This window comes from Monopterus albus, unplaced genomic scaffold (genome assembly GCF_001952655.1).
Source record: "Monopterus albus unplaced genomic scaffold, M_albus_1.0 scaffold285.1, whole genome shotgun sequence".
NCBI classification, from domain to species: Eukaryota; Metazoa; Chordata; class Actinopteri; order Synbranchiformes; family Synbranchidae; genus Monopterus; species Monopterus albus.
The window spans coordinates 91757-107052 of record NW_018128165.1 but is presented as its reverse complement, the minus strand read 5'-3'; the positions used below and the strand labels follow the sequence as shown (position 1 = coordinate 107052).

Below are 15296 nucleotides of genomic sequence, written 5' to 3'. Positions count from 1 at the left end.
CGTCTGCTGCGACCACGCTCTGAGACTCTTCTACTCTACACCCTAGTTGCATCTGTCTCTCTGCTCACTGTGACGCTCAATTTGCTCGTCATCATCTCCATCTCTCACTTCCGGCAGCTCCACACCCCGACCAACACTCTGCTCCAGTCTATGGCTGTGTGTGACTTGGGACTGGGGCTGGTGGTGATGCCTGTTGAAGGCCAGCAATACATTGAGTCATGCTGGCTGCTGGGGAGGATCATGTGTACTATGTCTCCTTATGTTCATTACTGTCTGTCTGCTAGTGCTTTGGGTCACATGGTGCTCATATCCATTGACCGTTATCTGACTATCTGTGACCCGCTGATCTACTCCTCTAAGGTCACTCTGACTAAAGTTAAAATCTGTATCTGTCTCTGTTGGACCTGTTCATTTACCTACAATGTGTTACTTCTAATGGACCACTTAGAGCAGCCGGACAGATTCAACTCCTGTCAAGGAGAGTGTGTGATGGTCATCAGCCAAATCGCAGGAACTATCGACTTATTTATAACCTTTATTGGGCCTTGTACTGTCATAGCTGTGCTGTATATCAGGGTTTTTGTGGCTGCTCTTCTCAGATGCGTGTAATTCATGCACAGGCTGCTGCTACCAAGGCCAGAGCAGCTCCGAATGCTAGGAAATCTCAGCCCAAGGCAGCCAGGACTTTGGGGATTCTGATAGTTGTGTTTGTGGTATGTTTCTGTCCATACTTCTATCCTGCACTAGCAGGTATAGACACCTCCACTAGCTTGTCCTATTATCCAATACTGAATTGGTTGTGGTTATTGAACTCTTGTTTGAACCCTCTGATTTATGCCATGTTCTACCCCTGGTTTAGAAAAGCTATCAAACTCATCATCACACTCAGAATACTGCAGGATAACTCCCGGGAGGTCAAGATCCTGTAGACAGGGCTGGAAGTATCAGTCAATGGTCATTTTTACACTGTTTTAGAAACACTGTGTCACCTCTGAGCAGACTGTTCTGCTGCAGCACCACACAGACCCTAGACAGTGGCCTCAGGCACAAAGATTCTCATTCTGTCAATCAGTCATGTTGTAAATGGTTTATTCTCATAAATACAAACCTCTGTGCTGAGTGAAGCACATTAACCTTGGCTGATGAGACTTTTCACTGCAAATGTTGTTGAATGAAACACTGCAGGTCACTTATTTCTTGTAGTAAAAATATTATTATTACACAAATATTAGTATAAATACAAATGTGTTCTTGTGATAAATAGGGTCATTTTTTAAAACTCTCATGTAGTTTTGTCTTGTCCACAGACTGTCAGAAGAACACAGAAATCATAAAATGAAAAAGCCTAATGCACACTTCATTATACAGTATATGACTGCATACAAAATGTATTTTAGAAAAATCTCGAAGAATATAAACGCAACAGGGCTCTCAGGGCTTTAGGAAGCATACAGCTGGTAAAACCTCAGGTCAGAACCTAACAGGGTGAAGATGCTTTTAGCTGCTATTCTGCACACAGATGGAACCAACTTCCCAATGAAATGTGCCCTAACTCTGCCACTTTGTCTTTGCCTATGCAAAGCCCTTTGAATGGCCTCTGTCAATGAAATATGCTATATAAATAAAGATGTGTTGTGTTGCCTTATCAATATTTTTCAAATAATACACACTTGATTTTGTTGGAGTAAAAAATGTATACAATCCAACTGAACTGACTAGTCAGCAGACGTCTTTTCTGTTCTGTTAAGTCTGTGTCACTGTTATTTAACATTTTGAATGTTCTTCATTTAAGATTCAATTTCTAGCAAAGTCTCAGTTTGATCTAAACACTTTATTAGAATATCTGAAAGCACTGCTGTGCTAAGTAAACCATGCCAAAGTTATATTCAACAAGTCTAAATATTCTGGCGTTGGGTTATTAAACCTGTGCCATGCTCCTTCACATGAACAGCTTGAATGCACTAGTGAAAGTCACCAGCAATCTCCTCCTAGCCTCAGACAACAGACTCCTCTCTATATTTGTCCTCTCCCCAGTGCTGCATTTGACACCACTGATCACAACAAATTGATAGTTTGACCTCTGGTCTTTTTGCTTTCATCCTGGGTCAACAAATCAGTCATCAACCTGTTTCCTAAGAGAAGAAGCTGATGCCATTGTCAAGAGTGCATCGGGCACGTTGTAGGTGAACAAATGGACGGCCGCCATCGTGGAGCGTTGCCTCACACAGCTGGTCAGACAGGGGAAGCCTTACAAGTACATTATGAAGTATGCTGTGATGCAGAAGACGGGAGCCTGCATCCACACAGCCAACTCCTGCTATTGGGACACTGCCATGGACGAAAGCTGCACTGTGAGATGGGAAAACCGCTCCATGTACTTTGTGGTCAATGTGTTCACGGTGGCTATTGCACAGGAAACGCACACATATAAATGTACATATAGTCCACCACTACCAGAAGAGGAGGAAGAGTAGTGCAGTGGATTTCTGTGAACAGCAGGGGTCCACCAAGTGCCACAGAGTCCACTTCCACGCAGCTGCTGGGAAGAAAATGGCTGGATTGTTTTCAGGTGTCATGAAACAACATTATCTTAAAGTGTGTATCTATTGTGTACTGTATTGTATCGCTCACTAATGCCTGACTTCATGCAGCAGCTGCAAACCACACATTTAATCAGATTCTTCTTCTACTGTTTATTAGGTGCATCAAGAGGATGTCTGTACTTGCAGCTGTTCGCTGCCAGAAAATAAACATGCATAGGTGTATAATCAAACTGCAGAGTTCAGTTGTTTCGTTGAAATGAATTAGGACAGATAACAGTTCTGCTTTTCTTTCTACAGCTGGCACTGTTGTCAATGTTTAATTTGAGCTTTGTACTCCTCAGTTTTAACTCTGTCTTGCAGTTCTATTTTGTATAGGCATCTAAGAGCTGTTGCTATTGGGTTTATCCCTTGTGCATGAGCAGTCCTGAAAAGATTTCTTTCACACCCTCTGCCCTGCACTGGGCCGTCCCCACTCTGGTGGCATAAATGCCAATGTAACCTGAGATCGTCTCCCTCTTTTTCTTCAGCGGTCTACAAGAGCGAATCCTGAAATGTCTAAAGACCAAAGAACATCGACCGCCGGACTCCAGCACTGCACTGCCATCACCATGTGCCAAGGCTGTAATACAGGCTTCATCATGCCCAGCGACCCACACCCCTGCTGCGAGGCCTGCCTCGGCACAGAACACGCTGAGCTGGCATTCTTCCCTCAGGCTGTTCACCCCTTCTGTGCTTGCTTTCCAGCAACAGACAAGCAGTGCTGGGCTGAAGCATTTGCAGCCATCAGAGAGTGATATCCTGAAGATCATAGCAGCTGGGCAAACCGTGGGGACGATCCCTTGGTAGATGACCCCCTGGAGTTCCTCGGCATAGGCAACGCAAATGGGCCCAAATCCGTTGACTTGTTTCCCTTCATTGCTGGCTCCTCCGGCTCTCCACTTGACCCATCGGTCGACGTGGATGCTGGCAGAGACAAGCTTCTTCTGGCTCAGCCTCTGGCCTTTGGGGCTCTGCTCCACAATCTGCCAGAGATCATCAGAATGGCAGCAGAACGCAAGGGCATTCCTCGCCCACCAGCTGCCCCCGCTCCTTCTCCATCAAACATGACGGGAGATTTCTACATTATGAAGCAGTGGAGAAAGCACCTCACTGTCTGGCCTGATTTTCACACCAGCAGTGACTTCACGAGCTTCTTTACAAATAAAATCACAACTATTAGAGAAAAAATTGGTCGAACCACTCCCACAGCTCTCATGGATGTGCAATCTGCTACAATGGCTTTAGAAACATCTGTAATACCTCATTTATACTTGGACTACTTCTCCCCTATAGATCTCTCTGAGATGACCTCAATAATTGCTTCATCTAAATCATCAACATGTCTCCTGGACCCCATCCTGACCAGGCTGCTCAAAGACGTCTTTCCCCTGATCAATACATCCATACTAGATCTGATTAACTTCTCTCTATTAACAGGCTTTTAAAGGTGCAGTAATTAAACCTCTACTCAAAAAGCCTACTCTTGACCCAGGTGTCCTAGCTAATTATAGACCAATATCCAATCTCCCGTTTATTTCTAAAATTCTGGAAAAAGCTGTTGCAAAGCAGTTATGTGACCACTTGCACAGGCATGATTTGTTTGAGGATTTTCAGTCAGGATTTAGAGTCCATCATAATACAGAAACCGCACTGGTGAAAGTCACCAACGATCTTCTCCTAGCCTCAGATAAAGGACTTGTCTCCATGCTTGTCCCCTTAGAGCTCAGTGCTACTTTTGACACCACTGATCACTGCATCTTACTGCAGTGATTTGAACATGTTATTGGGATTAAAGCACATGTGTCAAACTCAAGGCCCGCGGGCCGGATATCATTTTATATATCTTTTTTTTAATGGCCTGGTGATATGAAGCGCCGATAACACACGATACATTTGCAAACACCTGCTTTTTGTCTGGACACAAGACGTCGTACACTTTCATCATGCAGCTCTTCAGAAACTCTCCCTTAGTAAATGGCTGGGCTGATTTGGTTATCTCCTCTGCCGCAATAAAACCTGCTATCACGGCAGCTTCACTGGAGTTTTTCCTTCCCGCTATCACCAAATGCTTGATCAAGGGGGATTTGTTGGGTTTTTCATCTGTAACAACAATAATAATAATAAGGTCTAGTCTTTACTTTGTAAAGTATCCTGAGATGACTTTTGATGTGATTTGGTGCTACACAAATTAACTAAATTGAATTGAATTGAACTGAACATATATGAACTGACATTTTCATCCCAGAGGTGGCAGGAGATGATGTCTGATGGTCCTTGGTCTACAAGAAGAGGTACAGCTTGTCTGCCATGATGCTGGGCTGCAGGAAAGACATGATAAAGTTCAAGTTCAAAGTGTTTATTTGTCATATGCACAGTTAGGAAACATGTTTCCCTGTACAATGAAATTCTTACTTTGCCGTCCACATGAATGCCACAAAATACAAATGAAATATAAAGTAGATAAATAAGTAACACAAAATCTAAGGCACTTTAAGCAGCAAATGCAGCAATATAATAAAAAAAGAAGACGAATATAACAGAGAATGTATGCTGCATGGGAGCAGCATGTTTACTAATTTTTGTTCTGTTGCTAATTCTGGGGAAACTGCATAAATAGTGTATGCATTATTAAATGTTATAGAGAATATGTCTGTAAATGCTCACACACACACATAGTAACACATGTGTTCATTTGGAGGCCAATATTCATTCACCTTATCGCTCTGTTTTTGGTCTCTACCCACCACTGTCCCTTTAGTTGCCAAACTTGCTGTTTCTTGACACAGCTGCCAGGTCTGCCTCACTAACTTACATCCAATACTAATGCATGCTTGCCATCTCTGTATGTGTCTGTCTGATGTTTAGTGTTTTAGACAGGTGGATTTATCAGTTTTTAAAAGGAAAACAGATGTGCTGCTGCTGCTGCTGCTGGAGACAAGATGGGGAGATTCAACAGAAACACTAAACCAGAACAATGAGTCTCGAAGATACTAAAACATCACAAACAGTGCTTTTGTGTTATACATATTTCATCACGGTTTATGTAAAAATATTAAGAGGTTGAAAACCACATTGGTATCTGTAATAAAATTAAAAAAAAACATCACTTGTTTGGTCAGACAGTTTGCAGAAAGTTCTCTTTGAGTCTCTAACATAAGCATCTGCACTTAGCAACAACACATTTAGAAAGGAACTGTTGATTTTTTTTTCTGTTACTCTTTCTGAGGCAGTCTCAGCTTTGATTTATGACAACAAAATGTCAGAATTTTATCATTAAAATTTGATTCAGTATGTAAACATTTGCCAGTTAGTGAGTTAAAATGAAATGTTACCATGGCATTTGGTGCAGCTGTCTCGAAGCAGCCAGTGTTATTAGAGATGGCTACCTGCATGGATAACACAGGTCACCTTTTGCTGTGAGATGATGGATGTGGAAGTGGCATCAGCCCTCAGGTGACATGGGTGATGGACTCTTTCTTATTAAAGGGCTAATGGGAGAGAAAGTTGTGAAAAGGCATCAGTTGTTAGCCACTGCAACAAACAAGGTCACTGAGGTCACAAATTAACCAGCTTCTCTTTCATCTCCAGCTCCTTTATGTCTTTGCTTTTTATTCTTTACTTTGGTTTCTCTGTTCACTCGCTAAGCCTTCTGATTTTCTTCCATCCTTCAGGCCTGTACAAATATTAAAATCATTACAATATGGTATTAAATATTTTGCAGCATTTTACTTACCTATTTCAACATTTGTATTTTTGCTCATTTGAAACATAAACATACTGATTTACTATATTTTCATAACAGCTAAGATAATTGACAAAGATTTTAGGATTTAGCACATCTGCTGTTAAAATAATCACTTCAAATTCAGTAAAACATATTGGTGGTCACACCATGCGGCCACATATCGACATAAGGAACGATCAGTGCGTCACCTCAGCTGAATGAGGTCTCAAAGTGGGTGTAGAAGGTGTTGAGGTCATCCGGCAGGCTGTCTGTAGAGCTGATGATGCTGGTGGTGGTCCTGTAGTCTGTGATGTGCTGCAGGCCTTGCCACATCCGTCTGGAGTCAGCAGTAGAATAGAAGCCATTCAGCTTCTCTCTACTGCCTCTTGGCCGCTGTGATGGCTTTCATCAGTCTGTACTTTGCAGCTTTGTACTCCGTCTCATCGCCTGATCTGAATGCATTGGAGCGAGCATGTAGCATGTGGCGCACCTGACTGTTTATCCAGGGCTTCTGGTTGGGGAACCTCCTGACTTGTATGGTGGGCACAATGTTGTCGAAACAGAGAAAGGAGGGCTTTGCAGGATGAAGCCAGAAGGCCGCGGCACAGTCAGCACTGCTACCTCCTGAGAACAGAGGAGTTTGGACCTGATCTTTTTGCTGCTTCTCATCCAGTCTGGAGGTCTCAGGGTGTCTAAAGGTCAAAATCAGACACAAAACAAAATACACTAAAACAAGGCATAATTTATGAAGCAAAAGATTACTTCAAAGTCTAGACAAAAAATACTGTATCGAATCTTTTATGAAAATGATTCATCACTTAAAATTTAAAACAAATATGAATGATAATTAAAGTAAAATGCGCATGGGGCTGACAAGGTTAAGGACAAGATCAAGGGACACATGCTACATCATCTCTTAGGCTTGGGAGTGGGAGGGCGGTGTGAGAAGAAGATAAAATGAACTGTTCACCACCTCATCCCTGCTCCTCTCCTCCTTGATGGATGACACTTGGGGCTCTGAGTTCTGCTTCCCCAACCTCAACTCCTCCTGCAGACGTCTGCTGCGACCACGCTCTGAGACTCTTCTACTCTACACCCTAGTTGCATCTGTCTCTCTGCTCACTGTGACATTCAATTTGCTCGTCATCATCTCCATCTCTCACTTCAGGCAGCTCCACACCCCGACCAACACTCTGCTCCAGTCTATGGCTGTGTGTGACATGTGGATGGGGCTGTTGGTGATGCCTGTTGAAGGCATTCACTACATTGAGGCATGTTGGCTGCTGGGGAGGATAATGTGTGCTCTGTCTACTTATGTATGCTCTTGCTTGGCTTACGGCGCTTTGGGCCACATTGTGCTCATATCCATCGATCGTTATCTGATTATCTGTGACCCACTGATCTACTCCTCTAAGGTCACTCTGACTAAAGTTAAAATCTGTATCTGTCTTTGTTGGACCTTTTCAGTTACCTACAATGGGTTACTTCTAATGGACCACTTAGAGGAACCGGACAGATTCAACTCCTGCGATGGGGAGTGTGTGTTGGTCATCAACCAGATTGCAGGAACTGTTGACATGTTTATGACCTTTATTGGGCCTTGTACTGTCATAGCTGTGCTGTATATCAGAGTGTTTGTGGCTGCCCTTTTCCAGATGCGTGTAATTCAGTCACAGGCTGCTGCTACCAAGGCCAGGGCAGCTCCAACTGCTAGAAAATCACAGCCCAAGGCAGCCAGGACTCTGGGGATTGTGATAGCTGTGTTTGTGATGTGTTTCTTTCCATACTACTGTCCCATTCTTGCAGGTGTCGAGATCACCAGTGGCATGTCCTATTATCCCATATTGTTTTGGTTCGGGTTATTGAACTCTTGTTTCAACCCTCTGATTTATGCCATGTTCTACCCCTGGTTTAGAAAAGCTATCAAACTCATCATCACACTCAGAATACTGCAGGATAACTCCCGGGAGGTCAAGATCCTGTAGACAGGGCTGGAAGTATCAGTGAATGATCATTTTTACAATGTTTTAGAAACATTGTGTCACCTCTGAGCAGACTGTTCTGCTGCAGCACCACACAGACCCTTGACAGTGGCCTTAGGCACAGAGTTTTTCATTTTGTCAATCAGACATGTTGTAAACTGTTTATTCTCATAAATACAAACCTCAGTACTGAGTGAAACACATTAACTTGGGCTGATGAGACTTTTCACTGCAAATGTTGATATGTTGACCTTGAATGAAACACTGTGCATGGCATTTGTAGTTCATAGTAAAATATCTCTACACATAAATAGTAATATAAGTGTAAATATGTTCATGTGATAAATATGATAAATCTTTTTACAGTTACAGTTACGTCCCTGGTAGGCTAGTGGTTAAGGTGCAGCACTCTCACCACTGTAGCCCGGGTTCAAGTCAGGTTTGCATCAGGAAGGGCATCTGGCATAAAACACGTGCCAAATGTCAACATGTGATGATTTGCTGTGGTGACCCCTAAAATGGGAAAACCCGGAAGTGACTTTTTTTTTTTTTTAAACTAGTTCTCATGTAGTTTTGTCTTGTCCCCAGACTGTCAGATGGACCCAGAAATCATAACAAAGTGAAAAAGCTTAATGCACTTCATTATATACAGTATGACTGTATTTTTTTAAAAAATCAGACAACTATCTTGAAGAACACAAACTCAGCAGGGCTCTGAGATCTTTAGGAAGCAGTCAGTTGGTAAAACTTCAGGTCAGAAGCAAACAGGGTGAAGATGCTTTTTGCTGCTATGCTGCACACAGATGGAGCCAACTTCCCAATAAAATGTACCTTACCTCTGCCATTTTCAAGTCTCTTCTGAAAACTCTGCCAGTTTCCTGAAACAGTGATTCACTAGTTTCTGTGTTGCACTTTTCTTTCATCTGTTGCATTCAGGGCAACTTATAACCTATGACTCCACTGTAACTGCTAGATTCTCATGTTTCAGACCTTTGACTTTGATTGTATCTATTTTCATTTCATGTAATTTATCTCCTTTTAACAGTGTTTTACATTAATTTTGTCTTAAGTGATGTTAGTCAGTTTTAATGCCGTTACTGTTTATCTTTGCCTGTGCAAAGCTCATTGAATTGCCTCTGTGTGACATGTGTTATATAAATAAAGCTGCCTTACACCGGTTTGACTCATCAATACTTTTCACATACAATGATGGTAAAATGAAAATACATCCTCCTTCAATTCCATATTTTTAGTCAACAAGGGGAAAAACACTTGTGTAGACCTCCAGAGCTTCTATAAACAAGTAAAATAACCTCAGGTGACAACAAACAACACAACAGATTTCAGTATGTGGCTACTGTTTCCCAAAAGTAAACCAACATTAAGAAACCAGATGGGAAAATGAAAGTATTTCCTTCCTACTTCCACAATCTTTGAGAGAGTAATCAGCAGCCAGGAGTTACTATTCAAATGCACAGGATGAGTCAACCATTAAGAAGTGTGACTACCTCTATTAAAGAAGAACCTTTGGCAGTTTGGTATTCTGGAGCACTGAGGTGTGTGTCTACATCATGCCAAGAACAAAGGATATCAACCATCATCACTGCTACTTGGTCCAGGAAGGGCCAGGAGTGAGTGTCCCAACAAATTCAGTCCAAGGAAAAACCCAACAGCTACACACAGAAAGGCATCTAGAAACAGGTCCCTTCTCTTCAAAAAGAATATGGCAATGAAAATGGAGATCTCTGGTCGTTATGCATAATGCTGTGTTTGGCAAAAATCAAACACAACATATCACCATAAACAACGCAAATCCAAATGTAAAGCATGGTGGTGGAGGGCTGATGATCTGGGCTTGTTTTGCAGCCACAGGACCTGGAAAACCCCCTGTCATTAAGATGACAGTGAACTCTACTTTATACCACAATATTCTTCAGACAAATTTGATGCAATCTGTCAAGCAGCTTGAGCTGGGCCCAAACCGGGTTACATAAGAGGAGAGTGATCTCAAACAAACCAGCAAATTGGCATCTGATTGGCTAAAGCTGTGTGCAAACTAATGCCCTCAAACATCAATGAACTGAAGCAATGTTGTTGAGAGCAGTGGGCCAACATTTCTCCAAAACAATGTGAGAGACTCAACTCCTCCAGAAAACATTTGCTTTAAGATATTGTAGCTGAAGGTGATTCTATATGTTACTGAATGACAGGGTTTTATTTTCCCACAAGGTTTCTGAATCTTGATTTACTTTTTCCCAAAACTAACCACACGCTGGGGAGGATAATGTGTGCTCTGTCTACGTATGTATGTTCTTGTCTGGCTTACAGCGCTTTGGGCCACATTATACTCATATCCGTCGACCGTTATTTGATTATCTGTGACCCACTGATCTACTCCTCTAAGGTAACTCTGAGTAAAGTTAAAGGGCCCATGTCATTCTTTTCTTTGTTTATTGACTTATCTACAATGTTACAACAGTGAATATTCATCTTAGATGTGACCTAAAGCTCAAAAAATGAGGTGTACGTATGCTCTAGTATTTTTATGGAGAAGCAACTCAGTTCATACAAAACTTGCAAATGATTGTTCACAAGACTTTTTTCTAACAGAATAAAGTATTACATGATAGTCTAAGGATTTTCTTAAATGGTTATGCTCTCCAGGCAGTTGTGCATTCATGTGAGCTTGCCTGACATCCACCTGTGCCATTTTAAAGGCAGAATTTTTTAACTTTACCTGGGTTTGTGGATATATTTTACTTCCTCTTGTTGCAGTGTGACCAGGTAATGTGGAGAAAAATACAGGGCCTGAGGTTACTGCATGTCCCGGCATTTTCTTGTACAGGGATTAACTGTTTTACATGGCCAGGTCTAACCTACAAGCAACCAGCTAGTGAAGACCTTGGGGCAGTGAATGATTAGCTCATCAATGCTGCCTTCCCCAGGGAGCATGTTATGTTTGTTTTGACAGCTTGAGGCCAGTGTGTCTGCCACATGTGATGGGTTGCTGGTTAATAAGCGGATTAACGGTCCATCATGTTATTATCAGTGCTATACTACCTGCTGGAATTAATTTCACTACTTTGGGATTGTATGAGGTCATGTTGGCAAAGATGCAGTGACCACCAGTTGGATTTACTGACCTTGGAGTTACTTGAAAAAGAATGATGTTTCCACCACTTGTTGGGACTTAACGGATAAGTTTAAAAAAGACATTGAATGCCTGTTAATGTATTGTTTCTGTAATGTCAGAAAAAATTGTTGTAAGGCTGGAGAAGGATGAACTCCATGCTCAGATTACCTCGCAGAAGGACATACTGGACTGCTCCCTGCTTTGTTTTTGTGAAACATGGCTGGGAAAAGAGACTCCTGATGAAGGTATAACTCTGGATGGTTACTCTGTGTTCAGACAGGATCACAGCACAGCTGAAAGTGGCAAGATCTGCGGAGGAAGAACGGCCATGTTTGTCAAACAGTCCTGGTGCACAGACTGTAAGATTATCTCCAAATTCTGTTCTGAAGATGTGGAATATTTAACACTAAAGCTAAGGCCATTTTATTTACCTAGAGAGCTGCAATGTATCATTGTGAGTGTAGTGTACTGTGAAGTTCACTGTGGGAAATACTATTACTCTATTTTTGTGTATTGCGGTTTTAATGCTTTGTTGCCTTTATGTAACTTTATTTCAAGACTACCGTAAGTGTTCTTTCTGGCTTTTGACTCCTTACCTGATTCCAAAGGAGAACTGTACAAGAATTCCTATATGCCTAGACTGTCTGTTTATGCATAAATGGCAAATAAAAATCTTGAACTTACTATGTCTGCATTATATCAGTGAAAATATGGGGTGTCTCTAACCGCTTTGTTTAGAGTGTTACAAATCTCTTTTCATACATACATATACCACTGTTTACCCATCTGTGGAGGAGAAATTTAAATTAATTAATGCCATTGCAGTTCATCATGCTGTCCAATTTAGAGAAAACACTATCAACAGGAGTTGTGTGTGTTCATGAACTATCATCTCGTTTTTAGGAAGAGGCTCTCTGGTTTTATCGTTCTGAAAAAATTACAGAGTATTTGGAGTTATGATGGGTGCAAAGCTAATCTAGAGGTACTGAAGATTAAAGATTAAATGGCTGGAAATGAGCACGACATGGGCTCTTTAGTAAGGTCTGCACAATGGTTTTCTAGCAGCCGATGAATAAAAACAGAGAATCAAGGGATGGAGGAATTTCTGTTTACCATGACTGTAACACACACTTGATTGTGGTACAATATAAAAACTGTATACAATCTAAATGAAATGGCAAGTCAGCAGACTTCTTTGCTGCTCTGATAAATCTGTGTCATATATCAATGCACAGAGAAAATTACTGAAGATGCAAACATCATTTATTAGACAATAATATTGATATATGATTTGGAGGCGGGATACAAGATCACCTTATTAATGTATCTGGTCTTAGACTACGTTCACACTGCAGGTCTTAATGCTCAGATCGGATTTTTTTTTGCTGAAATCCGATTTTTTTTTTTGCGCTGTTGTTTACACTGTCATTTAAATGCGACTGCCATCTGTCTGATGTGTGAACGGTATACGGTCCTGAAGTGACCCGCATGCGCAGAAGAGGACATGACGTCAGACGCAGCGTACTATGTTTGCGGAAATAAAAATGGATGCGGCTCGTGATAGCATGTGCGTTGCGATGTACCAGTTAATGTGCAATCGAAATAAAGAAATAATAATAAGAAGAGCATCAAGAAGGAGGAGAGCACAAATATTGCTTATGGCCTCGCCTCCTCCAGTGCAGAATTGTGACATCTGTCGCATTTCAATGACATAAAAATCGCATGAAATGCGACATGGCCGTTCAGACTGAAGTCGCATTGCAAAACATCGGATATGTATCCGATTTAGGACCACATATGAAAGTGGCCTGGGCCGGATTTGAAAAAATCGGATTTGTGCTTTTCACACTGTCATAAGGAAATCGGATATAGGTCACATTTGGGCAAAAAGATCGGATTTGAGTCACTTCAGCCTGCAGTGTGAACGTAGTCTTAGTCTCTGCAGAGAAGTCAGTCAGTCTCGCCAAGTGTCTTTTCCCTGGGTCTTCACGCACTCGTGCACCTGACCAACAGCTATTTTAACTTTATTTTCCCATTTTTGCTTCCTGCCTTTGTTTCCCCAACTGCGTTAATCCTCAAACCTGCTTCCCTTTTACATGAACACCCACAAGATGTTCTCACATCACAGATCATCAGCATACACATTTAGAACACATTTGATGACACATATGGAAGAGGGGTCAGTGTCTGCCACTGTTATACAAGCACTTTTTTGACTACACTATGAACCACTTTATTGTGTTCTATCCCATATTACATGTTAATTAAAGCATTAACTGTTAACTATATCCTGTCTGTTTTATCCACTACAGGGGTATTAAACCTGTGTCCTACTCCTTCACAAAGACAGCTTGAACATATATGAACTGACCTTTTCATCCCAGAGGTGGCAGGACATGATGTCTGATGGTCTTTGGTCTTCAAAAAGAGCTACAGCTTGTCTGCCATGTTGCTGGGCTGCAGGAAAGACATGATGAAGGAGAGCTTTGCAGGATGAAGCCAGAAGGCCGCAGCACAATCAGCACTGCCACCTCCTAAGAACAGAGGAGCTTGGACCTGGTCTCTTCTGCTGCTTCTCATCCAGTCTGGAGGTCTCAGGATGTCACACGCAAAACTAAAGTTACTAAAACGAGACATACTTTATAAAGGTTTTATATGATGAATCAAAAAAATGACTTCTGGGTTTAGACAAATACATATCATAGCCTTTATGCACTTGAATTCAAAATTTCCAAGGATACTTATTTTCTCAGTAACTAAAACTCAGCATTGTCAGTCAGCAATAAAGCATTACTATTTAGACAATAGCTCAACATTTGGGAAATATACTTTTTTAGTTTTGTTTCAGGAGTTAGATGAGGAGAATGATATACTGTAACTTCTACATCTATCTAAAATGTGAAACAAATTCTTTGGGAATGTCACTGGGTTGCTAGATATGATTTTGTATGTTTGCTTGTTGCATGGCTTACATTGCAGAACTTGTAGTTTATTTTTAGGGTTCTCTTAAGTGAGACACCCAAGGCCCAAATTGGGTTTAAGGGGGCTTTGTGCATGATAAATTACAGAGCAGTGGCTACACAGCAGGCTTGACTGAAAAGACGATAATACAGCTAAAAAGATAATCAACCAAGAAGTGGCTCTAATTACTGACTCATTATGGATATACAGTGGGTACGGAAAGTATTCAGACCCCCTTAAATTTTTCACTCTTTGTTATATTGCAGCCATGTGCTAAAATCATTTAAGTTCATTTTTTTCCTCATTAATGTACACACAGCACCCCATATTGACAGAAAAACACAGAATTTTTGACATTTTTGCAGATTTATTAAAAAAGAAAAACTGAAATAACACATGGTCATAAGTATTCAGACCCTTTGCTCAGTATTTAGTAGAAGCACCTTTTGAGCTAATACAGCCATGAGTCTTTTTGGGAATGATGCAACAATGATGCTGCCACCACCATGCTTCACTGTTGGGACTGTATTGGACAGGTGATGAGCAGTGCCTGGTTTTCTCCACACATACCGCTTAGAATTAAGGCCAAAAAGTTCTATCTTGGTCTCATCAGACCAGAGAATCTTATTTCTCACCATCTTGGAGTCCTTCAGGTGTTTTTTAGCAAACTCCAGGCAGGCTTTCATGTGTCTTGCACTGAGGAGAGGCTTCCGTCGGGCCACTCTGCCATAAAGCCCCGACTGGTGGAGGGCTGCAGTGATGGTTGACTTTCTACAACTTTCTCCCATCTCCCGACTGCATCTCTGGAGCTCAGCCACAGTCATCTTTGGGTTCTTCTGTACCTCTCTCACCAAGGCTCTTCTCCCCCGATAGCTCAGTTTGGCCAGACGGCCAGCCCTAGGAAGGGTTCTGGT

General features: G+C 41.7%; 2 protein-coding genes across 2 annotated transcripts in view; both read left to right on the top strand.

The window, feature by feature from the left end:
* Positions 1 to 940, top strand: part of LOC109973226 (trace amine-associated receptor 13c-like) — a 5019-nt gene extending 4079 nt beyond the window's left edge. The window contains 2 exon segments of the mRNA XM_020622645.1: positions 25 to 589; positions 592 to 940. Coding sequence (XP_020478301.1) covers positions 25 to 589; positions 592 to 929 — 903 coding nt within the window. The 3' untranslated portion in view covers positions 930 to 940.
* Positions 941 to 7304: 6364 nt separating this feature from the next.
* Positions 7305 to 8392, top strand: LOC109973224 (trace amine-associated receptor 13c-like). Its single transcript, XM_020622643.1, has one exon. It carries the CDS (start codon positions 7305 to 7307, stop codon positions 8289 to 8291), a length of 987 nt encoding a protein of 328 aa, XP_020478299.1. The 3' UTR covers positions 8292 to 8392.
* Positions 8393 to 15296: the final 6904 nt, after the last annotated feature.